Source organism: Podarcis melisellensis (assembly GCF_964234715.1).
Source record: "Podarcis melisellensis genome assembly, chromosome: 16".
NCBI classification, from domain to species: Eukaryota; Metazoa; Chordata; class Lepidosauria; order Squamata; family Lacertidae; genus Podarcis; species Podarcis melisellensis.
Window position 1 is genome coordinate 29,044,929 of NC_138533.1, and position 24,868 is coordinate 29,069,796.

Here is a 24,868-nt window from a genome sequence, read left to right on the forward strand (position 1 = left end):
TGTTTCTATCCAACGTAGCGGGACGCGGGTGGCGGTTGTGGGTTAAACCACAGAGCTTAGGACTTGCTGATCAGAAGGTCGGCGTTTGAATCCCCGTGACGGGGTGAGCTCCCGTTGCTTGGTCCCTGCTCCTGCCAACCTAGCAGTTCAAAAGCACGTCAAAGTGCAAGTAGATAAAATGGTACCGCTCCAGCGGGAAGGTAAGCGGTGTTTCCATGCGCTGCTCTGGTTCGCCAGAAGTGGCTTAGTCATGCTGGCCACACGGCCCAGAAGCTGTACTCTGGCTCCCTCGGGCCATAAAGCGAGATGTGCGCTTCAACCCCAGAGTCGGCCACGACTGGACCTAATGATCAGGGGTCCCTTTACCTTTACCTTAGCACCAAGTTAAATACACCGGGGCGTATATTTGCACAAGAGAGTGCACAAGCAAGTCGCCTGTAACTTTGTTGCACAATAGATGGTGCACTTGGTTGCACAGTGAGTTTCTGCAAGCATAACTGCTGAGTTTGGGTTCCTCTGTAGTGCAACATTAAAGCTCATCAGTCTGTTAGCGCAAACTCTAGCAGCTTTTGGGCTGTAGTCCATTACTTTCTATTGGTTTGAGGGTGTAGGGTGTTGCCCATGTAGCCTGTGACTTTCCAGATGAGGTAGTCTAAAAATGAAAGTAACACAACATGACTTGTTGCAGCAGTCCTGCAGGTGCTTCGATGCATGTAAGACCCATTCACTTCTATGGGACCTACAAGGGCTGAATGATAAGCAGGACCGCAGTTTTCGCCATCTGTTCCTCCCCCTCAACGTGAAAGCTGCTCCGATTATGTAATAAGAGGATGAAAAATATTTTTGTACCAAGTAACATTGTCATCTGTGATCTCTCTCTCCCCCCCCCCATGTTCCTGACCAATTTTAAAAAAAGAAATTGCTGGGGGGGGACCTGTTTCATGCTGTTCTACTCTGTCGCGTTGGAAAACTGTTAGAGCAAACAGGTGCTTGGGGTGGCTAGATTTACACTTAGCGAGTTTATCTCTCTCTGAATTGCTGGTCCTTTAGACTATGTTTTACTTATTTTCTATTTCATGAACTTAACGTGTGTTTTTCAGACCACCCCTCAGGGCCAAAACAGCCCTCTTAAAAGCGATTTGTAACATAAAATCTGCAGCAGACTGCACCTGTACTCAAAGAACTGCAATAGCTGCCAGTTTGCTCCTGGGGGAAGTTAGTTATGTTACCATTGGTCTACACAGCCTTCTCCACCCTGGGATGATCAGCCAAAAAATACTGAGGCTGTTGTCAAGTTTAAGAAGAGTGAGAGGTACAGAATTTTGCTGGAGGAAATTGGTAGCTAATGTGTTTTCATGCTACACGAATGTTGTAGGAGGCAACATCTCAGAAGAGGCTATCTTCCTAAGCCTCTTAGGCTTGCCGATCATATGGTTGGCAGATTGAATCCATGTGATGGGGTGAGCTCCCATGGCTTTGTCCCAGCTCCTGCCAACGTAGCATTTTGAAAGCATACCAGTGTGAGTAGATAAATAGGTACCACTACAGCAGGAAGGTCAATGGTGTTTCGGTGCGCTCTGGCCCTCGTCACGGAGTCTCATTGTGCCAGAAGCTGTTTAGTCATGCTGGCCACAAGTCCCAGAAAACTGTCTGCGGACAAACGCCGGCTCCCTCTGCCTGAAGCGAGATGAGCGCCGCACCCCATAGTCCAGTGATGGCCAAACTGGGCCCTCCAGTTCCCATCATTCCTGACCACTGGTCCTGTTAGCTAGGGATGATGGGAGTTGTAGTCCAAAAACAACTGGAGAGCCAAGTTTGGCCATCACTGCCATAGTCAAATTCAACTAGACTTAACCATCCAAGGGTCTTTTACCTTTTACCTTTACTGTCTTTTTTAATATGCTGCTTGCTGATTTGGAAGTTTCTATGTGAAAACCATGTAGCTATCTCTTTGTAATGGCTGTACAACAAAGCACTGGATATAAAGAGCTGAATGTGCGCAGAGTTATGAGCTGTGGATTTTAAACACTTAATTTTTGTGATCTGACTGGTAAAATGACAAGGGAACAGAATCATCCATACAATCAGTATCTGTTTTTGCACTGGAGTTGCCAGTATGGTGCTCTACAGATGATTTCAGACTCCAGCTCCCATCAGCCCCAGCTAGGGTGGTCAGTGGCCAGGGAAGATGGGACTTGCTGTACAAAACAGCTAAAGGACAGCAGACTTGCAATGCCTGGAATAAGAACCAGTGTAGTGCCATGATTAGTGTTCTGACTATGACCTGAAAGACCAGGGTTCAAATCTCCACTCAGCCACGAAGCTCGCTGGGTGACGTAAATTCTGATGGGGTGGTGAATTTGACGCATGTCTCCAATCTACGCTGCTAATAAGAGTTTTCGTCTTTTCCTTTAGCTGAAATGTTTTCCTTAATGAAGCTGAATAAACAGTTGCTGTAACCTCAGGCTTACAATCTTAAAAGGCACCACAAAAGGGAAAAAGGAGCCTGTCAGAGCAAGGGGGAGAGAAGCAAGAAACCAGATCTTAGTTACAATGTTGTTATAAGCTGGAATAGAAAGAATTCAAGGAGAGCACAAAAGTGGCTGGTCTCTCAGCCGAGTGGCACACATTTCATAGCACAGCTGCACCATGAGGCAGTGCTAGCATGTTCTCTTTTTTTACCATGCAATATGCGAGCTTAGATGCAAGCTGTAATTAGCTGGTGGAATTGATGCCATATAAAAAGCAGGAAGATCTACACTTCACATACAGGCTTTTGTACCACTGCAGTGCCTTCAAGCACGGGGTCTGTTTTTTTTTTTACAGCATTCTTGCAGGCATGGATATGAGCTGTGGTTATTAGAGCATTGATTTGAGACAACTGACAGTAATTTTTTAATAAAAATATAAAGACGCTACACCTTTTTTAAGCCAAAGTGCCACAAATTCATGACACTTTTTTGGCTTTGCTGTTGGAAACAGTACGTCTCATGCTGAGTGCTGGGAATCACAGATGGGCAGAGTGCTGTTGCACTCAGGTCCTGTTTGCAGGCTTCCCACAGGCAGGCATCTGGCTGGCCCCTGGCCTGATCCTGCAGCCTCATGTTCTTATGTTTTTGCAATGAATTTTCACATGTGCACAGAAGCATGCTATGATTTGAAAGTGGATTTGGCAGGGTCCCATGTATTGAAACGTGGGTTTCAATACATGGGACGCGGGTGGCGCTGTGGTCTAAACCACAGAGCCTAGGACTTGCCGATCAGAAGGCCGGCGGTTCGAATCCTCGTGACTGGGTGAGCTCCCATCGCTCAGTCCCGGCTCCTGCCAACCTAGCAGTTCAAAAGCACGTCAAAGTGCAAGTAGATAAATAGGTACCGGTCTGGCGGGAAGGTAAACGGCGTTTCTGTGCGCTGCTCTGGTTCGCCAGAAGTGGCTTAGTCATGCTGGCCACATGACCCGGAAGCTGTACGCTGGCTCCCTCGGCCAGTAAAGTGAGATGAGTGCCGCAACCCCCCAGAGTCGGCCACGACTGGACCTAATGGTCAGGGGTCCCTTTACCTTTACTTATGTATTGAAAAACAAATCACGAGCATTCCTGCAGCTCTAATGGATCCGTAATAGATTTAAATAAGGCAGTCCATATGCCAAGATGTCAGCTGTAGTTTAGACAATGGATGCTTGGGGTTTGCCAGTGGCTGTTTCTTTAATCGGGCCATCAAGGATCTATTAAAATCCTCCCCACCCCCACGTGTGGATCAAACCCGCTTAGCTACCCGAAGAAAAACTTTAGGAATATGGCTCCACGGTTTTTAGGAAGCATAAGCTTTAATTTAAAACTACTTTGCCACGTGCATTTTTCCATCCCAGTTTACTCACAAGCAAGCCCTAGCGCAGTACAGTCTACCTTCTCAGGCAGGTATGCATGAGACTGCAGCCGTCTCAGAGTGAGAACCCACCTTAACCGCGAATCGGAACAGGAGCCTGCTTAAAAGGCTGCAGGGGAGCAATCACGTGACCCACAGCTTTCTTCCCTCCCCCGCCTCCTCTGCGGCTCTGAAGTTACCGCAGTCCCCGCAGAGGCCACGCCTCGCCCGCCAGAGACCACGCCCTCCCCAGGCTTCTCTCAAGCCCGTGCAGCCAAAGCCACGCCCCTTTCGCGGCGGCGGCTCGTCCCCTTAAGCGTCCCGCCCACCTCCAAACCCCGCCCAGTTCGCCTCGGCGCGCGAGAGGCGACGGGCGAGGAAGCCACGCCCCCTAGGTTCCCTTTTGCCGCTTATATAGGTTTGGAGCAGGCCCCGCCCACCTCCCCTCAGCTGCGCCGCCCCGTTTTCCTCGCCGGCCGTTGCGCGCGCTCTCTCTCTCTCTCTCAGTGTCGCGTGCGCGCGCGCGCGCCACCTAAGCCCCGCCCCGTTTCCCTCAGCGGCTCCCTCAGAGAGCGGCTGGCGGTTTGTGTGGCGGCGCCGGCGGGCCGGTCCTTCTTGCGTGCCTCTCGCTCTCTTTCTCCTCCACACACACAGAGAAAGACACGGCCTGCCGGGCAAAGGGAGGGTGGAGCCCAGCCCCTTGTCGCCTTTCCTCTCCTCTTCCCTCCCTCTCATTTCCCCCTCCTTCTTCACCCCCACTCCCCTCCTCTTCCTCCTCCTCCCCTCACGGACAACAACATGGCGGCGGTGTCGGGGGCAGCGGCGGGCAGCTGTGCCAGCCTCGCCGGGGGCCCGGAGATGGTGCGAGGGCAGATCTTCGACGTGGGGCCTCGCTACACCAACCTCTCCTACATCGGGGAAGGAGCTTACGGGATGGTCTGGTAAGAAGGCGCTAATTCTCTCCTCTTGCTTCCACTTCTCTCTCTCTCCCCCCCCCTTTTCACCCTTTGCTATTGCTGCTGAATTTCCCCCTCAGCATTATTATTATTATTTTAATGCAAGAAAGCGCCCTTGGCTTACGGGGTTAAGGGCGCTGCGCACATGAAAAACGAAAGCATGCATGGGATGGAGATCGGGGCCGAGAGGTTGCACAGCCCCGACGCCTGCAGCGCCATTCTGCGCGTGTTTTACTCGGAAGTAAGCCCGGGGAGTGAGTACCCAAGGGCAAGAAAGGGAAACAGGACCGCAGTCTTATGTATGGGAGAGGGGGGGACCCTTTCCTGTTTTTCTGACTCAGTATAAGGTACAGCTTGCAGTGCGATCCAAGAGAATAAAAAACGCTTGCACACCGACCTGTTAGTCGTTGGATTTTCCTTCTCACTTTCCTCTGCCTCCCAGTTTTTTAGAGGCTCCTGTGTCCTGCAAAGATGCCTTGCTGCAGCCCATCCACAGTGTCACTTCTTTGCTGAAATCCTGTTGTGAGCATTGGTGCACTGTATTTAGATTGTGTTGGGCTCCTTAGGGAGGTAGTGTCTGTTGGGAAAGCAAAATAGTATCATAAGTAGACGAGCCTTGCTCAGAGGTAAGTGCAGATTTACAAAGTGCAGCTCTTCAACTCAAGCTTGTGCATGTTTACTTTACAAGCAAATAGCAGTGACTTCAGTGGACTACCCCCAGGTAAATGTGCACAGAATTGTATATGCAAAGGGCTGGATTTCTTTTTTAAACCACCTCTTCTCTGCCAAACCATTTAATCAATAAGAGCATTGGAAGCTGCTGTATAACTGAGTCAGATCTATTGTCCATCTGGCTCAGTACTGTCTACACCAGGGGTCAGCAACCTTTTTCAGCCATGGGCCGATCCACTGTCCCTCAGACCTTGTAGGGGGCCGGACTATTTTTGTGGGGGTGGTGGTGGAAATGAATGCATTCCTATGCCCCACAAATAACCTAGAGATGCATTTTAAATAAAAGCACACATTCTACGCATGTAAAAACACCAGGCAGGCCCCACAAATAACCCAGAGATGCATTTTAAATAAAATAACACATTCTACTCATGTAAAAACACGCTCATTCCCGGGCCATCTGCGGGCCAGATTGAGAAGGTGATTGGGCCGCATCCAGCCCCCGGGCCTTAGGTTGCCTACCCCTGGTCTACACAGACTGGCAGTTACTCTCCAGGATTTCAGACAAGGGTTTCTCCCAGCTTTACCTGGACTCCAGGAGATGCTGAGGATTGAACTGTGGGGACCTTCTGCATGCAAAGCAGGTGCTTTTATCATTGAGCTATGGCTGTTCCCTGTGTTTTCTGTTGAGCAATGTGGAAGCTGTTGTTGTAGGTAATAGGGTAGTATATAAATTCAAATTATTATTTATTGTAGTTTGTAACATTCATGAGTCGTCTCTCCTTGGCCAACAGCACCCTAGGCAATTTATACTGATAAAAGCAATATAAATATAAAATGTAAAGCCAAGAGCTCAATAATCATATCGCTGTGAACATGAAACAAAACGATAGTGTTTGTGTGTTGTGGCTTAGCTGATATATTTGACTTGATTGTATATGTAGTGTGGGAGCTTTCTGGGAGGGCATGGGATGCCTCTAGAAGCTAGGGAGCTACCTGATTTCTCATTGCTGAAAGAGTAAAAGCAAGGTGACATCTTTTTCCCGATTTATTTTGTCTTAGGGAAAAGTGAGAGAAGAGATCCTTGGTTGGATTTAATTAGCATTAATAACTTGTGGTGGGTTGCCACTGACAGTATGCTGTCATGAGCAAGAAGAGATGGAGATGCAAGTGGAAGATCGAAAATTGGGAGGAAATGATGGATCAAATGCCATCATTTGTCACATTTAGTTGGTACTTATAGGAAGTATGAAGAAAACAATTTGCTGTTGCATGTGTATTGTGCTGGTTAATTCACATCCTCATATCTGTCAAAATATGGATATGAGAAGCTGTGGCAGTAAGGAGCAAGACAGTGTTGTCTAAGCTGTATTGCTGTTTGATTAATACTCAAATTTCATTGCTGGCATTTTCTATTTTCTTGCTCTGCCAAATGTATTGTAGCAAGTGCAGCAGAACTCTGGCTTACCGTAACTTGGTATCTATCAGTAGTGTTTTAAATTTGCCAGAGTGATTGAATATATCTTATTTAAATATCCATATGTTGTTACGAAACAACATACAGTGTACAGCGAATAATGATGGATGAGAAGTAGTGGTGCATATGTAGGCAAAATCTCATTGTGCACAAAAAAATCAGAACCAAGTGGTGATAAAACCACATTTTTTGCTTAAACTGCTTTTGGTAGAAGTCTACAAAACAGATTCAGTTTTTGTGTGATTCATTATTACTAAAATAAGTGCATTGAAAGTATTTAAGTCTCAGGGACTTCACTGCAGCATAAACATACTAGTCTTGCAGTGAATGAGCTTTCTTTTTTTTAAGTAAACATGTAATGGAATATAGTTGGTGAAAGTTAATAAATATTTAAACATAATTTGACATTAAATATCCACCGGAGTCAGAGTGTATCTCTCACATGTACACACCTTTCCCACTCCATTTAAGACTAGGCAACTGCTGCCCTAGAACTTTCTTCAGTTTATTCTATGTAGCCTAGCATCGCCTAATGGCTTCTTTGTAGGCATCAATGACCAGAAACTCTGAAAGAAGTAAATACGCAATAAGTCATCAAAAATGGGACAGGTTTAGGTTCACTAGCTGGCTGGAAATTAACATAGGTGCAGTGATTGCATTTGCAGTGTAGTGCACTTGTGTGTGTTATGAAGGCTTTGGTGGGCGCAGTCCGCTGCTCTACACAGCTTAACAGGTGGTGACTGACACTGTTTTGGTCTTCCAGGTACAGTATTGTGGAAACCAGCCAACCCAGAGTCATCATTTCTTCTCATTCAAATGTCTGCCTGTTGTCTCACCCTAAGCCACTTTTCAGACAGTGTAGTATCTGTGAACAAGGAGGAAATAATTTTGCTCACAGTCTATGTTCAGCAGCACTTTGCATCAGGCGCTTTTAAGAAAAGTTTTTCCCCCCTTAGAAAGAAACATTGCACAGTGTACTCTGCCCTAGGGGAACTTTTTTTTTAAAAAAAGCAATATTAATAAAAGTTAGCATGTGAGCAGTTGTTAAGCAATAAATAACACTGATTCAAATCACATTTGAATGCATATTTTTTTTATAAAAATAACTTGTTGGATGTTTATTTTAGTGATAAAAACCCAAATGGGTTATTCCTTTAAAGACTGTATAGGTGAATATAAACTGTGAAAACTGTAGTTTAATCTAGTTAAAAACTAAAGTATAGGCATAAGCCATTCAACTGCAGTCAATAAGTGACCATTTAATGTGAATACTTAAGAAAAGCCTTGATTGTGTCTTAGTGTTACAGTAATGAGATTGGAATAAAGTTTATAGAAGTAGAAATGTCAGTATTAAATGTAAAAATGTCAGAAACCTATGCACATGCTCTAAAGCAAAGAGATTGTTGAAAGGTTGTGTTAATGTAAACATGTTCAGGACCAGTGTTGGGCTAACTCTGTGACTTTGCTTGAATCACTTAAGATAACTCCACAACAAAAGTGATTTGAAGCCAGGAGTAGTAGTTGTTTATTTAATTTGTATACCACCGTAAACCTGCTGGTCTCAGGGCGGTTCACGGGAAAAAATCATGATATAAAATCACAGAATACATACTCAAAATAAGAACAAGAACAACCCAATAACGTCCATCCGTGTCCCCCCCACGATCATCACATTTTAATAGGGCATTGGATGTCAGTCAGCCAAAGGCCTGGTTAAAGAGGAACGCTTTTGCCTGGTGCCTAAAGGTGTATAATGAAGGTTCCAGGCGAGCCCCCCTAGAGAGAGCATTCCAGAAATGGGGAGCCACTGCAGAAAAGGCCAGTTCTCGTGTTGCCACCCTACAGACCTATTGTGGAGGAGGCACACAAAAAAGGACCTCAGAAAATCATCTCAAGTGATAGCAAAGGATCCAGGAGTACTCCCAAATTATGAACCTGCTTCTTCAGAGGAGGTGTAACCCCATCAAGAGCAGGCAACCTCGAAGCCATCCGATCTAGGGAACCACCCACTAACAGTGCCTCAGTCTTATCTGGATTGAGTTTCAGTTTGTTGGCTCTCATCCATTCTATTATCGAGGCAAGACACCGGTCCAGCATTTCCACTGCCTCACCTGCAGATGTAAAGGAAAAGTAGAGCTGATTGTCATCAGCATACTGCTGACAAAGTACTCCAAACCTCCGGATAACCCCACCAGCGGTTTCATGTAGATGTAGAACAGCATAGGAGATAGGATAGATCCCTGAGGAACTCCACATTGAAGGCTCCACAGGGCTGAGTTGAAATATTCTAGATGAACTCTCCTTGTGGATTGTGATAATTAGGAATGTTACTTTCTTGCCTCCCTCTAGCTCATTGCACGCACCAAAATCTGGCTCCCCTCCCCCAACACAGTCCCTGTTGCTGCTCTCGTCTTTTGAAGTTTCTTCTCCTCCCACTCATCCTGACTTGGCTGATGTGATGGCAGAATTGGCTTCTTTGCAAAATCCTGCCATTTCAGCTCCTGGTTGCTTGCTTTTTTCACTGCTTGTCAACCTTCAAAATTCATCTTTTATATTTCCTTTGCATCTCTGGATTGCTGTGCTATATTGCCATTTTCCTATGCTACCTCCCTTCAGCTTTCATGCCATGCCTCATATGGCTATCCCCTTTCCCTCCTGACAATATTCCAATTTTGCTGGTGATTCAGCATTCATACAAATAACCTCATTGACCCAGCTTTTTCCCCCACATTCTCTTCTACACTGACTTCTTTTCAACCTCCACTGAGAACTCTTAAGAACTCTCTGACCCTTTTCCTGTGGAAATCTGTCCTGGCATTAGCACTCATTTCCTTCCCTCTTCTGTGTCTTGCTATTTCTATGATTTGTAAATGGCTGTGGTCCTCTTGAAAGTGTTATCTTCTGCCTACACCTTAGACTCTGTAAGAATGTAAGAAGTTGCCTCATACTGAGTCAGGTCATTGGTCCTTCTAGCTGCATCTGGTCTAAACGTCCACCATCAACTCCTCCCTATCCTATATTATTTGCTTCCTGTTCTGGCTTTTTAAAATATAATTCTTGAAGCATCTCTGAAGAAAATCAAGATTTGACCAGCTTTGCCCATTTTCTTCTCTGCTGTCTTTCTGCACCTTCTAATGTACACTCACTAAGCCCCAGATGCTTCTTTACCTTTGCTTTGCCAAGGCCTGCACTTCTGCTAACTGCCTTTTGCTCAGGGCCTTGTTGACAAAGATAAATATTGCATCCCACACTGTGTCCATTCCCTCCCCCTTCCCATGGTAAGTTGATTTAAAAACCAGTCCTTTTCATATTGCCAGGAGCTGGAGTCCTTTTGGAACCCCAGCCTGCAACATGGAGTCCACCTGTGCACACTTGGGAGGTACAGCCTAGCAGTAAAGTTGTGGAGCCCATGCAGTGGGAGCAGAGTCCAGTGGTAAAAGGGTTGTGCCCATGCACCTAGGGGCACAGTGAGTGAGTGAGGAAGCAGAACCCACAGAAAAAGGCATTGCCAAGATGTACTACTCTTCCATGTGCATAGAAGTTACCTGCCACTAAGCAGTGTATCTATGCATGACATTAATGACTCTACTTACTTCACAAGCAAAAGCATTAAGCGCATAACACAGTTTGTTGAGTGCAGTTTACATGCTAAGTCACAAGTATAAACTACTGTAATGAACTTTATTACAGGACAGATCACAAATTGCAATCAGCTTACAATAGAACAGCTAAATTTCTGAATAGGATTGGGCATTATGATCATACTACACCACTTGTACTGGTCCTCAATCTGTTTTCAGGCCCGATTCTGACTTCTGGCGCCTTTTGAAGCTTGGGACCAGGATGTATGGTAGCATTTTTTTGCAGCAGTAAGAAAAGCTACAGTGGTGCCCCGCAAGACGAAATTAATTCGTTCCGCAATTTTTGTCGTCTAGCGAATTTTTCGTCTTGCGAAGCACGAAATCCCATAGGAATGCATTGAAAATCAATTAATGCGTTCCTATGGTCAAAAAAAGTCTAAACAAAGCCAAATTTGGTACAACAACAGTTTATTAACTGCTCTTTAAAGTCACACATACTGTAAAGAGCAGTTCAAAAACTGAAGGGAAAATAAATTAACTTTATAAACAAAACATGTCTTTGTTTTTAGACGTCGCGAGACGTTTTCGTCTTGCGAAGCAAGCCCATAGGGGAAATTCGTCTTGCGAGGCAAATCGAAAACGGAAAAACCTTTCGTCTAGCGAGTTTTTTGTCTTGCGAGGCATTCGTCTTGCGAGGTACCACTGTAATTCTATTCTAGGTTGCAGCAACAGAAGTATAATGTCCAGATCAAGGGACGTAATAGTACCACTCTATTCTGCCTTGGTCAAACCACAGATGAAATACTGTGTACAGTTCTGGGTGCCACAATTTAAGAAGGATATTGACAAGCTGGAATGTGTGCAGAGGAGGGCAACCAAGATGATCAAGGGTATGGAACCCAAGCCTTATGAGGAACCAGTTGAGGGAGCTGGGTATGTTTAGCATAGAAAAGAGGCATCTGAGAAAATATGATAGCCATCTTCAAATATTGAAATGGTTGTCACATGTAACATGGAGCAAGCTTGTTTTCTCCTGCTTCGGAAATTACAACTAAATATCAGGAAAAGCTTTCTGATAGTAAGAGCTGTTCGACAGTGGAACAGTCGGACTCCCTTGGGAGGTTGTGGACTGTCCCTCATTGGAAGTTTTTAAGAAGAGGTTGGATGGCCATCTGTCATGGATGCTTTTGTTGAGTTTTCTGCATTTCAGGGGGTTGGCCTTGGGATCTCTTCCAATTCTACAATTTTATAAGTCTTTGACTGCCTGTCTCCCTTTATGCCTATCTTATGTTAGGTTCTTTGACAGATAGCCTTCAGTTGATTACCATGCCTTCTCTAGCTTTCCTGGATGAAGGGTTTCTCAGTCTTGGCTCCCAGTTATGGAATGCTTTTCCCAGTAAAATTTTTGGGAATATTATCAACAGATGGGCTTTCCTCTCTGTGTATGTGCAGTCATACTACAAAGATGATGCATTTCATTTATTCATGATGTAGAATATTTCTTTTCAGTTAGTGGCTTTTCGTTAATCCTTATACATTGGATATCTCTGTGTATAATATTCCCAGAATATTTTGATGTGTTTTAATATGCTATATATCTAGTTTTTTATATTTTGATGACCTTTTGTCATACATAAAATTTTGCTAGATATACACAATTATAGACCATATTTAGCATTGTCTGAAACACTTCTCAGTTTGTTTCTCTCCAGAAAACCATGACTGAAAAGCTCTTAACTTCAGGATTATGCGTATAACTTTTATATTATATCATAAATTGTAGCACTTTTTCATTTTAAAACATTGCCTGAATAGGAATTGCACCTATAATAAATATTTGATTTTTTTGTAGTCCTTTTTTGTTCACATAGTGGTTCATATAGGGATTTAATATGTTACATGACAAAAGGCTTTAATTTAATGGAAAATTTAACCCAGGTCCCTGTGTATCTAAGCTTAAAAAAAGCAATGGCCAGGACATTGTTCAGCCTGAGTGACCAGCGCATTGTTCAGTAAAGAGAAATGGCTTTTTTTCTAACCTGTCAAGCATATACCGGATTATAAAATGATTCTTCCTCTCTGTTATTTGGCTCATCAATTTGGTTAATTTGGTTACTGATATAATGTCCTCCTGTTTGCTGTATTTCAGTGTGTATTAACTCTTATTTCCTTATCTAAAACATCAGTTTTCTGTTTAATTCTGTTCATTTGTTCAGGCAACTGTTACCTTTCAGAAAACCTTATTTCTCCCTTGACACACCAATGGGACAGTATAAAGGTTTGGTAGAACAAGCAATCTGAGATTTAGACTACTTTAATTCCTGCAAGATTGAATTGGCTAAGTTTCTCTCAAAGACATGAGGTGGTGTGCCATCTTTCTAATTAAAGCTGAAATCATGGACATTTTAATGAGGCAGGAAATCTGGAATGAAGTTTGAAATTATGCTTAAAAGTAGGATCTTGAATGCCAATATTCAAAGGAGACAACTAATCTTGTGAATATTTTGACAAATTTCCTGTCTACTGCTTTTCACATCCTGAAAAAAACTTTGAGAAGAGTTAAAGCAGCAAGTGAGTAACTGTTGCCTGGATAATTTTGTTGTATTTTGTTCAAAATTATTTAACAGGACTTACAACAACAGAACAGTATTATTCATACAATTTTATTTATTTATTTATACAATACAGCAAAACAGCTTACAGCACATATAACAAATCGTAAAACATCAGACATAAAAAAATTCCCAATACAGGGCTGCCTTCGGATGTCTTCTAAAAGTCATATAGTTGTTTATTTCTTTGACATCTGATGGGCACCACTACCAAGAAGGCCCCCTGTCTTGTTACAAGGAACCGCCAGAAGGCCCTTGAAGTTGGACCTCAGTGTCCAAGCTGAATGGTGGGGGTGGAGATGCTCCTTCAGGTATACTGGGCCTAATGCAAGCTACTAATGCAATGCAAGCTTCTATGTTTTAAATAATGTTTTCTGACATAGTGTCTAAAGATTTATCTAATATGGTTAAAGTTATTATGATGCCACCATTATTATCTTGCCACCACTGGTTCTGAGAAAAATGTTAAAGTGCTGAAACCTTACAGTATTTTGGCAGATAAATTGAATTTTGTTATCTTCATGATTGAAAAAGGCTTATGTCAGCATTTCTAGACAACCTGAGTCTTGTTCTGTAGTGCCATTAATTTTTTGTTTAATAGTCTTGTTCTGTAATGCCATTAATTTTTTGTTTAATATTGACGATTCTTCTTCCAGTTCGGCACATGACAATGTGAATAAAGTTCGGGTGGCCATAAAGAAAATCAGTCCTTTTGAACACCAGACTTACTGCCAGAGAACTCTGAGAGAGATCAAAATCTTACTGCGCTTCAAACATGAAAATATTATTGGGATCAATGACATTATCAGAGCTCCAACAACTGAACAGATGAAAGATGTGTATCCTTTAAAGATGTATGCCCTTGTGCTCTCATTGTTTCAGCTTTCTGCTCTGCTTCACTGTTGATTGTTTATCTTGGTGTTATCCTAAATTATATGTTAAAGACTACTTCCTTGATCTTGTCATCCAGCGATTCTTGCTGTTTTAGTAGTTGTACTAGGCCCAAGTCTTTCTGTGTGTAATGCAACAGAACCTTTTATCTGTTGAGGACTTCAATCCCTCGTGGGTAATCTGCTGGAGTGAGGGCTGCATGCTGGCAGAGGGTGGGGTGGGGCCAAGGCTAAAAGTGGCCTGAGTTTCAAGTGTAGCATAGCTCGCTCTTTGTATACCCCATCTCTTTTTCCTGTGCCACCCTCTCTCCCTGTGCTTCCCTCAACTTCTGTCTATTTTGGCTCCTTCCCCCACCCTTCCAATGACAGAATCCCCCCCCCCACAGTTCCATTGTTCCACTTGGTTTGATTGTACAATCGTACCTTGGAAGTCGAATGGAATCCATTCCAGAAGTCCGTTCGACTTCCAAAACGTTCAGAAACCAAACCAAAGCGCAGCCTCTGATTGGCTGCAGGAAATCGTGGAAGCCCTATTGGATGTTTGGCTTCCAAAAATAGTTCACAAACTGGAACACTCGCTTCCGGGTTTACGGTATTCGGGAGCCAAAATGTTCGAGAACTAAGCTGTTCGAAAACCAAGGTACGACTGTATGCACTTTGGGGAGTTTCCCTCTCCTCCCTTCTTATCCTTCTAGGCCCATCTCATGGTTCACAGCAAGCCTTTTCCCCCATGTCCAGTTGTCTTACTGGAGAGGATTGTTTTGAAGCAGTCATACGGATTTTTCCAAGAGCCCAACTGATTGGCATGATTCCATATCCTATTACAATTTGCTATTCTCAATTCGTAAGCAATCCTTGTACCATGCAAATGTTGCAATTTAGAATCATAGAACTGTAGATTTGGAAGGGACCATGAGGCTCATCTAGTCCAACTCCAGCAATGCAGGAATCTTGCCCAACGTGGGGCTCAAACCCTCAAACCTAAGATTAAGAGTCTTGTGCTCTACCGACTGAGCTATTTTTAAGTAAGACTACTATGACATTAGTTATGGGTGATGTGCTTCTTTATTGATTAACCATCCAGCAATATTGCACATTTTTTCTTCTAAAAATGTAGAAGTGAAGTTTTAAAGAACTTGGGAGCTGAGCAACTCCAGTATTATGTAGTAAAATGTTGGTTTGTTTGCCTTAATACGATTTACAGATACATTGTGCAAGACCTAATGGAGACAGACCTTTACAAGCTCTTAAAGACTCAACATCTCAGCAATGACCACATCTGTTATTTCCTTTACCAGATTCTGAGAGGATTAAAATATATCCATTCAGCCAATGTGCTGCATCGTGACCTCAAACCTTCCAACTTGCTGCTAAACACCACTTGTGATCTCAAGGTTAGCAAGTATCTTTTTGTCAGTATAAAAGTACCCATGTCAATATAAAACTTACTCATTCGCTGTTTTAAATCAGTGGATTTCTATGCCAACAAAGATCCCAAAAACTAAGTTGTAACAGAGATTATTAGAAAGGCATGTGTGCCATTGTTGTGGTATTTGGCAATGAAGTTTTAGCACACACACACAAAAGTTGTTTATTCATGGATTGAAGCTTTGTTCCCTTTTTTTGTTCAGATGTTATCTCCATTTCCTTAAAGAATGGAACCTGTAAATGTTCCTTCTTGTTGCCATGGGGCAGCTAATCGGCAGATTCTAAAAGACAGAAAGCACATTTACAGTTTTTATTGCAGATTGAAAATCTGAGAGGGTTTTTGATGATAGAATCATAGAAATATAGAGTTGGATGGGACCTTGAGGGCCATCTACTCCAATCCCCTGCAACGCATAAATTTTTGCTTGATTAGGAATATTGGTGTGACAAAAAATAAAGAGAAAGCTGTCCCTCCTATAACATCTTTGTTTGATTTGATATTAGATCTGTGACTTTGGACTGGCTCGCGTTGCAGATCCAGATCATGATCACACTGGGTTCCTGACAGAATATGTAGCTACGCGTTGGTACAGAGCTCCTGAAATCATGTTGAATTCTAAAGTAAGAGCTATGCATGGAAGAGTGCCTCATATGGTGCTTGAAATATGTAATAACAAATAATAATACATATTATTATTATTATTATTATTATTATTATTATTATTATTATTATTATTATTATTACTACTGTTGTTGTTGTTGTTGGGCTGCCTTCAGATGTCTTTTAAAAATCACATAGCTGTTTATCTGTTCAACATCTGCTGGGAGAGCGTTCCACTACAATGTGGCTCCTGGAAAATCTAATTAAATCCTAAATTTTGTACATGAACAAATTGCACCCCGATATTTAATTCACTGACAGTAACCATATGAGAGTTTGCTGGCTTAGTTGAATGTCTTGATTATGTGTTTAACCAACTGTGCTGCAAACCAGAGCTAGCTTTGACTTCAAGTAGAAATTCTTGATTGCCTATCATTAAAATTTATGTTGCTTTCTGAGAGATGAAGCTGCTTGTGTATGGCTTTTTATATAATTACCAAATTGAGGCCACAGTACCTGGTGCTGCTACTTTTTAGCTTTGGAATGGAACTGTGAATATGATAGGAAATAAACTAGCAGCCCAGCATTCATTTGGAATTTTAATCCCTGGAAGAAAGTGTACGTATGCAGGCATGCAATTATCACTGGTGAGAGACGGGAGCTGGCTAAACTGGCAGAGCACAGTGGAACACACGGTTGTGGGTTTGCATCCTAGGTTGCAGAAGCAGGCAAGCGGGAATGAAGGCCGTCTGAAGCTTAGTAGTAGTGGGATCCAACTCACATAAACCCAAAAAAGTTAAATGGACCATGTTCTAATACTTGTCCATTCTTTTTAGCATGTATATCTCAAATCTTACGTGTTGAGGTATATACAAAGTTCTAGTGCAATTCAGAAATCCGTATTGTCAGGTTTTTAATTATTTCCGTATCATCTCTTTGTGTACAAAATATGCTGTTTATTTTCATATGAAATCAGAAGTTAGTATCATTTTACACATGAGCAGCTCAGGCTAAGTGTGTGGCTTGCTTAACTCAGCAATCATTGAAGTCAGAGTTTCCTGATACTTTGTTTATATCAAAAGATCACACTGGCTTTAGGGCTTGGAATAAAAAAAATAAGAGTAATTTTTGTGGGTTTCACATGGTAACAATTAGGTAAAGTTTGTATTTTATGTTTCTAAGACTGCATTCCCATGCACACATGTCAGGGTGAGTGCAAGTGAGTCCAGCTGAAAGCAATGATTGAATATGCACCTTATGATAAACCATAGTTTAGCATGATGTGAATAAGCAGGAAATGGCTGTAGTGAGCCTCAGGCTTACATGCTCCCCTCCCCTTTTTTGTTCCCACATGACGATAAGGAATCTGGTAGCTTTTACTTAGCGACCGTTCATAATGTTCTGAACCAACCAACTGTGGTTATTCTTAACTACAGCTAGTTTAAAACAAGGCAGCTTGACACTATTGCTATTGACGTTGGCTTGTTAAGACTAATTGTGGCTAAGCTTAATAATAGTAGGTCTCAGTCCCAACAGCATGGCAAGTTGTGCTTAAATTAAAAGAAGAAGCTTCTAAACTTCTCATGGCTGAACTGTGGTTTTCTGTGATAAGCAAATATATTGAGACTGACTTATTAGTAATCATCCATAGATTGCATTGTAGGTGTCTTCTGTACTTTTGTGCTTACCCTTCATATTTATAAAACACAGTGCTTGCCTCATTGTTCAAGAACAGTTATATAAATTCTGATTCATCACAAGTGCTAGGACTGAAATTCTGGATTTCAAAATTACCATATCTTGGCTCTCTTAAATTGTAGTATGTTGAACAGTACAGCAAATGCTAGCAACAAGTGATTTCCCCCAACTTTCTACTTATAGGGTTATACCAAATCTATTGATATCTGGTCTGTAGGCTGTATTTTGGCGGAGATGCTATCAAACAGACCGATCTTTCCAGGAAAACACTATCTTGATCAGCTGAACCACATCCTTGGTAAGATTTCTATATATAACTATAGGCAAAGGCTGCTTTTGTCTACTAATTGCCATTTCTCTCCAGCCTAGTGATTTGATTGATGGTACCAGCTGTGGCCATCTATTCATATTTTTATTTTAAATTCATGCTGATTTTCTCCCCTGTTCTCACCTCTCCTGCTCTGCATGCAACACTCTGTACTCCTCCACCAGGCAAGGGCACAATCCAGCAGAAACCTCCTTGATGTAAGCGCCACAGAAACACAGAAAACGAACAAGAGCAAAATTCCTCTTCAGTACCATCCTTTGATACAAATTTTCATTATCCATTGGTACACAGATATGAACTAGTTTGAGATAGTTAAAGAATACCACATAATTTCCCTTCAGTGCAGCTCCCAGTTAATTTAAGATACAGCTTCCAGATTACTAGCAACTGCTTCCAACCAAAGTCAGCCCCTGAGCAGGGGTTGAATCTGGAGGTAACCAGAGCAGGGATAATGTCAGGAAAGGCAGCAGCTGGTGAAATAACCTTAATTAGTGGAAGGTGCTCAGCACCACAAATGACAGGTGGTTGTTCAGTGACACACCTGCATCTATTAGTACACCCAATCTAGTAAATGATAACAGATTTAAGAAACTTGATATTAATTTAATCTTTATCAAATGCATTCAAGTGCTTTGTTTCCACAATAATACTCTTTTCTCTATTTTATTGAATTGTAGGAATACTTGGATCTCCTTCTCAAGAAGACTTGAACTGCATAATCAATTTGAAAGCCAGAAACTATTTGCTTTCTCTTCCGTACAAAAACAAGGTGCCATGGAACAGGCTGTTTCCAAATGCTGACCCCAAAGGTAACATGAAAAGATTGAGATAACAACTGGAATATAGTGATGCAAGATTTGTGACCATTGAATGTAGCAAGGGCTGAAATCTTACCCATTAAATTTCCCTTCGCAGAATATAACTATATAAACTATGTTATATTTGTGTTTGGTATCAGATTCATTGCAGCTTGTGAAGAACTTAAATCACAAAAAAGTTAGAGATTTGTAGTTTGCTAATTTCTGTTCCCAGTTCATATTCATTGGGGCTAATCACTTCATGTGCTGGTGGCCAGTGGCACTCTGAAGGATGGTTGCTCACTCTAGACATTACTTGGCCAAATGCTCATGAAACTGTTTTTAGCTGGTGCTTTTTTCTTTTTCTTTTGGAGTTGGGAGTGAACCTCTTATCAATTGTGCTTGACTCCAGATTAACAAAGCTTGGATATAAGGCCCGGGCGCTATGGACATGCACACAGTGCACATGGGCTTTGCATTTCATGTTTGGGTGAAATCTACACACACACAAAAAACGCTGTAAAAATGTTTTTAAAAAAAGTTTTGAAAAAAATATATTGAATTTACCATAGCTCACTGTCGCCATCTAGTGTCACATTTGTATTTTGCACTTTGCAACACACTTAAAACATTTTATTTGCAGCTGTATAGCTGAGTCCTTGGTGATGAGCAGAGGTAGGGAGCCTCCTTGGCTTCTTTTGCACCCTTCTGGGGCAGAAAGACATAAGTACACTGACTGTGGCAATGTCCAGCAAGATCAGAAGCAGAGGGCTGGCAAGTACCCCAAGACAGGCACCCTTGCAAGTAATTTTCTTAGGAGCAGATGAGCAGTTAAGTCCAGTCCAAAGTCCCATAAAGCATTCAATGTTGCCTTGGAACCTGTTAGGGAGTTTGTGGGATTTGGTTTGTTCTCCTATAAACTATTTTTCTTCCCACCCTCCAATCTCTGTGTTCTGAATTAGGATATATATGTCTTGTGCTGCTTGCTAAACATATTCAGAACCGCTCTGAATCATGCAGGAAGGGAAGAACAGTGCTGAATTAATATGGCTGCATTACAACACAAACTGATTCTAGCTTTCTCTACTATAGCTCTTGATTTGTTGGATAAAATGTTGACCTTCAACCCTCATAAAAGAATTGAAGTGGAAGAAGCTTTGGCGCATCCATATCTAGAGCAGTATTATGATCCCAGTGATGAGGTAGGGGAACATTTTATTTTACTTGGTTTGAAATCACTGAAATTCTTTAAATAGATGCTTAGAATAGTTTGGGGAATAGAGGAAGCTAGCAAGTAAATCACATACAAAATTCATAATTTTATATGTACTAGTAAGTAATTTTATATTTACATTTACAGGTAGATCTGATCATTTTTACATTTCCCTTCTTTTCTCAGGCTTCACTAACAAAATCACTGTTAAAGTGACAAAATTCTGTGCAAGCATACTTGCTAACATTCAGCAATCCATTCTAGTGTGATTGTGAGTGTGTGACAATGCTCACACATCATAGCCCTTTGCCATTCTCTTAATTCCAAATACATTTGTACCTTGGATCTCAAACGCCTTCGCTCCCAAACAAATTGGCTCTTGAACGATCAAAACCTGGAAGTGAGTGTTCCGGTTTTCGAACCATTTTTGGAAGCCGAACATCCAGCGCGGCTTCCGTTTGGCTGCAGGACGGTCCTGCAGCCAATTGGAAGCCGCGCCTTGGTTTTCAAATGGTTCCGGGAGTCGAACGGACTCCCAGAACACATTCTATCTGAGATTAAGGTATGACTGTAGTTGTTTACTGGCCTGGAAACTGTAAAATTGTTTTTGTTTGATTGTAATTTAATGACTGATCTGTGATCATAGTAATAAAGATTGATTTTTAGATATTTTTGTTTAGATTGGGTAATATTAGACAATTGACACCATGTGACTATCAGATGCCTTAGGTTTTAAATTCTGAGAGGAGTGCCACATTTTATGTAGCAAAAACAACTGTTCCATCTACAATAGCTACTCCAATGTTTCCCATGACAAGTGTCTGTCAACACAGGTGAACATATGATGAACAATTCCTGTCAGTCAGAGCCACCAGATGTACGTACATACTTGTTTATGTCCATGTATCTGTCCAGACTTTGGGCATGAAGCATTTGTGTTTAGACCCCACAAACAATGCCATTGTACAAGAGCCATAAGCTCATGTTATTTGTAATAACTTGCTGTATTACACAGGAAAAAGATTTCATACACTTCCTTGCATTCTTACTTAACACATTCTGTTAGACACTTTCACTCTGACGAATAGACATGACTGTCTTCACATAACTAGAAACAACTCAGACCTAATCTGACAAGAACACTGCATGAAAATTTCCTATAAAAATGTAAGAAGTAACACACAGTTGGCCTCTGCTTCCTCTTTGGTTACTAAATGAATCATAAAACTAATTTTGCTATGCTTTATTATTTTTTAAAGACATATCCTGCTTTTAAACCACCTGGTCCTCAAAGTTGTTTACCTTTACCTCTCTGTTACCTCCCTGTTTCCTATGGTGGTTTGGAACAAATTTGTAAACAGGTTTAGTAAAAGATTTCATGTTGCTGTTGTTAGCCTGTAGCTGAAGCACCCTTCAAGTTTGACATGGAGCTGGATGACTTACCAAAGGAAAAACTGAAAGAACTGATTTTTGAGGAAACTGCTAGATTCCAGCCAGGATACAGATCCTAAATGACATACAGGTACGTTGAATTTTAGCCTAACTGTGTAAAACTGGTGCAAGAAAATAACAGACACAAAATGGTCGACATTTTTCTAAAGTAATTATTTTTTAAATCTTGAATTACTGGATATCATTCTTGAGTAATCTTAGGTAACTTTGGGCCTTCTTTGGGAATTCCCTGCTAGCCATCCTAAAATCAAAAAGACAAAAGTTTGGCCCCAAATTGAAAAATGGTCCAAAAATAAAAATAATTAAACCGCCCAAAATTCAAAATAAAGACTCAAAATCACAAAGCTAAAAATCCAAATAGCCTCAAAAAGCAAAATAGAAGTCAAAAACCCTCAAGTCTCATTGCTGTGTTGCAAAGAAAAGGGGAGGAAAAGGGCAGTCGAGTTGATCCTCCCACACTAGAACAAAAGAGCCCTTGTGACTTTGAGGAAACAAAACAAAAAAATATTTCTCCAGTTTAAAAATCATTTTCAATAATTAGTAAAAAAAAACCCCTCAGAAATCTCTGGAATTCTTTCCTATACTGGGCCCATAAGCCTTTGATGGGCATTATTAGGTAAGTGATGGAATATAATTAACTATATTTTATTCCCCTACAGACCCAGATATATGGGTTAGCAGCCAAAGGGATCAGCTTAGCGCTTGCACTTAAAAGTATGGGACTGAGCAGAATTTAAATCCCATCTTAAGCAGTTTAATTGAAAGCATAGGACTTAGCTGTTAGGCTGATTTCTCCCTTTATTATCCCATTTATCAAAGAAACAGGCTGCAGACTGAAAATTAAGTTTAAAACATATATTTTACTCACAGTCAAGCATTTGTCCTTAGCAGCAAAAACAAATGCAGGTAAAATATTTTTGGGGTACAAAATGGAATATTTTCAAAATGGAATCTAGGCTTGCTCACACGGTATGAAGCAAGGAGAAAGAGAGAGAAGGAACAGGAAATACTTCTTTTGCTTCTTCCCCCTTAGGAGAGAAGGGGGAAATGACACCACACATTTCTATAGTCTGAGTTTGCCTATCAGCAATACAGCTCTATGGTCTTAACCCCCCTCACATGTTAACTAGCAGGAATATGCATTGTTAGATGTGACTGCATATCTCCCACACTACAAATTTTAGTCAAATGTGCTCTGGGTACACCTGGGGGTAGAGCATAATTTACATTTGATTAGTAAATAGTGGACACAATTTGATATTTCAGTAGAGTATTAAATCCAGTACTGTTTGGATTATTTACCTGCTTTACCCTTCTTAAAGATGTTGCAGAAGGTCTTTCAGAATATTTAAGTGAAGACAGGAGAGAAATACTTTTCAAGAATGTTGGTTCAGCTGCCTTGGTTTGCTTTTTTGAGGGCTGTAATTTGATGGTGGTGTCTCATTTCTAATCTTTTGTACTTTATCAATAAATGCACACACGGTTCTTTATTAAAACTTGTCTCCTCTTTGCCTCCCCCTCTCCAGGAAAAAGGAGTTCAAGGGCTGGACATACTCCACATAGATGTTATCTTCCTGGTTCTTTATCTATGGTCATGCCTTGTGGCCTATTTCAGCTTATCCACTAACCACTTCAAGCCATTCAGGAGAACCATTTCTGGTAGTCCTGGCTTTTATGCTTTCAATGGATTCTTTATTTATGCCTGAAAAAATTGTCACTGAAATTCCTGTGTGTAATGTCCATTACTGACCTTTATGCAGTACTGTACTTCCATATGCACCTACTGCTTCCTTTTCTGTTTTGAAAGATGCAGTGTTTCATCCCCAGATTTTAACCTAGAAGGTGGCAGACAAAGATTTCTACATTATGAACTGTTTTATTTTCTAGATTTGTTTTGTTAGTAGCATTTTTATTTTTTAAAGAAAAAGCTACAATTTAGGGCACTTTAAGTCAGTGGCATCCTCCACTCTTTTGCACTTCTTTAAGCAGTAGTGGTTACTAACATGCACAGTGCAGATGGACAGAGTGACAGCATAGGCTACATTAATATTAAAATCATGCGCTTGCTCTGATTTCTTCTACACATGTAAATTATTTATTGCAGGGCATTTTACTAGGACATCCAGAAATCTTGCTTTGTTAACCAAACCTTAATGATGGGCGGGGGGCCGTTCTGTCACCTCTTTCAGCAGTCCTAGGTACGTCAACAATTTTCGATTTGAATGGTACTCCCAAAGCATCTACTGTCATATTTGAAAGATATTCATATCCTAAGCATGTTTACTCGGAAGTAAATCCCAGTGAGTTCAGTAGGACCAGTAGGTATTCTTAGAATGATAGCCTTGCAGACAGAAAGTAGCAGCTCAATAGCAGTGAGAGAGTAATTTAGATAACCACATTTCATCTTCGGTAGTTTTCCGTTGTGGAAAGGCGCCATGTGGTATTCATTAGTGAGTGGAAATATTCATATGAATATGTTGAACTCAGTCTACATATTAAATACCAATGAAACACTTCAGGTATCTTTACAATTTTTGAATTTACACGGAGGGCTCTGACAAAGGAACACTGCATCTTTGAATAAGAAATTTAGAATTTACCTTGCTGTAATCTTCCCTGTGGTGATAAGCTCTGATTTGATCTACTGCTCAGTTAAATTGTTTATTGATAATGCTGATTTAGGGCCACCAAACAAAGCTATCACTAAATCATGTTTCATTGAACACTTTACCTTTTCTAATGATAGCTCTTTAAGTATTTGTTTCTGAAACTGTATCATGTGGAGTTTACTAGGTGTAATGTTCCAGTGCAGTGCCTCCTTTACTTTCCCCACTGCTCTGTGGTGAGAAATTTGCCTTGTTTAAGATAATTACTGTGCCCTCGCATGACTGTTACAAGCTTTCTGTGCAAAGATGATTGTCTAAGTGCCACATGCCTACAATTGAAAAAGTTACCTCTGAGTTGTGTTGAATTAAATTCTATCCAGCAAATAACTTAGGAAAAAAATAGTTTTGTTTTAGCTGTTTTTTCTCTGCTCTGTTGTGTTTTGGCAGCAGTGAAGAATAGACTGTATAAAGAACGCTTACTAATGCGAACAAAGACGCACTTGTAATTAATCAAAAATAAATTTTAATCTTGTATCTTTACATTAACCTTTCAAATAATTTTATTTGCTCTTTGATAAAGCATTTAGATGGGAATCTGACGTCTGTTGTATTAAAGGACACTTGCTGGTGATAGCACTAATTTTATCTGCAGTATAATTTAGAAAGCATTAACCTAGACTCTTGGCAGCTCTA

The 24,868-nt window shown here is 41.3% G+C and overlaps 1 protein-coding gene across 3 annotated transcripts; it reads left to right on the forward strand.

The window, feature by feature from the left end:
* The first annotated feature begins 4,393 nt into the window (after positions 1-4,393).
* On the forward strand, positions 4,394-24,715 carry MAPK1 (mitogen-activated protein kinase 1). 3 transcript variants are annotated; one of them, XM_081893421.1, is made up of 9 exons: positions 4,394-4,805; positions 13,819-14,001; positions 15,257-15,446; positions 15,985-16,101; positions 17,963-18,077; positions 18,785-18,916; positions 19,997-20,106; positions 21,512-21,639; positions 22,892-23,065. In XM_081893421.1, the coding sequence occupies exons 1-8, from the start codon at positions 4,663-4,665 to the stop codon at positions 21,626-21,628; spliced, it is 1,107 nt and encodes a 368-aa protein (XP_081749547.1). In that variant the 5' UTR covers positions 4,394-4,662; the 3' UTR covers positions 21,629-21,639; positions 22,892-23,065. The 3 variants fall into 3 exon arrangements, with proteins under 3 accessions (XP_081749547.1, XP_081749548.1, XP_081749546.1); XM_081893420.1 differs by lacking the exon at positions 22,892-23,065 and adding an exon at positions 23,096-24,715 and having other exon boundaries at positions 4,395-4,805; XM_081893422.1 differs by lacking the exon at positions 22,892-23,065 and having other exon boundaries at positions 21,512-21,640.
* The last annotated feature ends 153 nt before the right edge of the window (positions 24,716-24,868 follow it).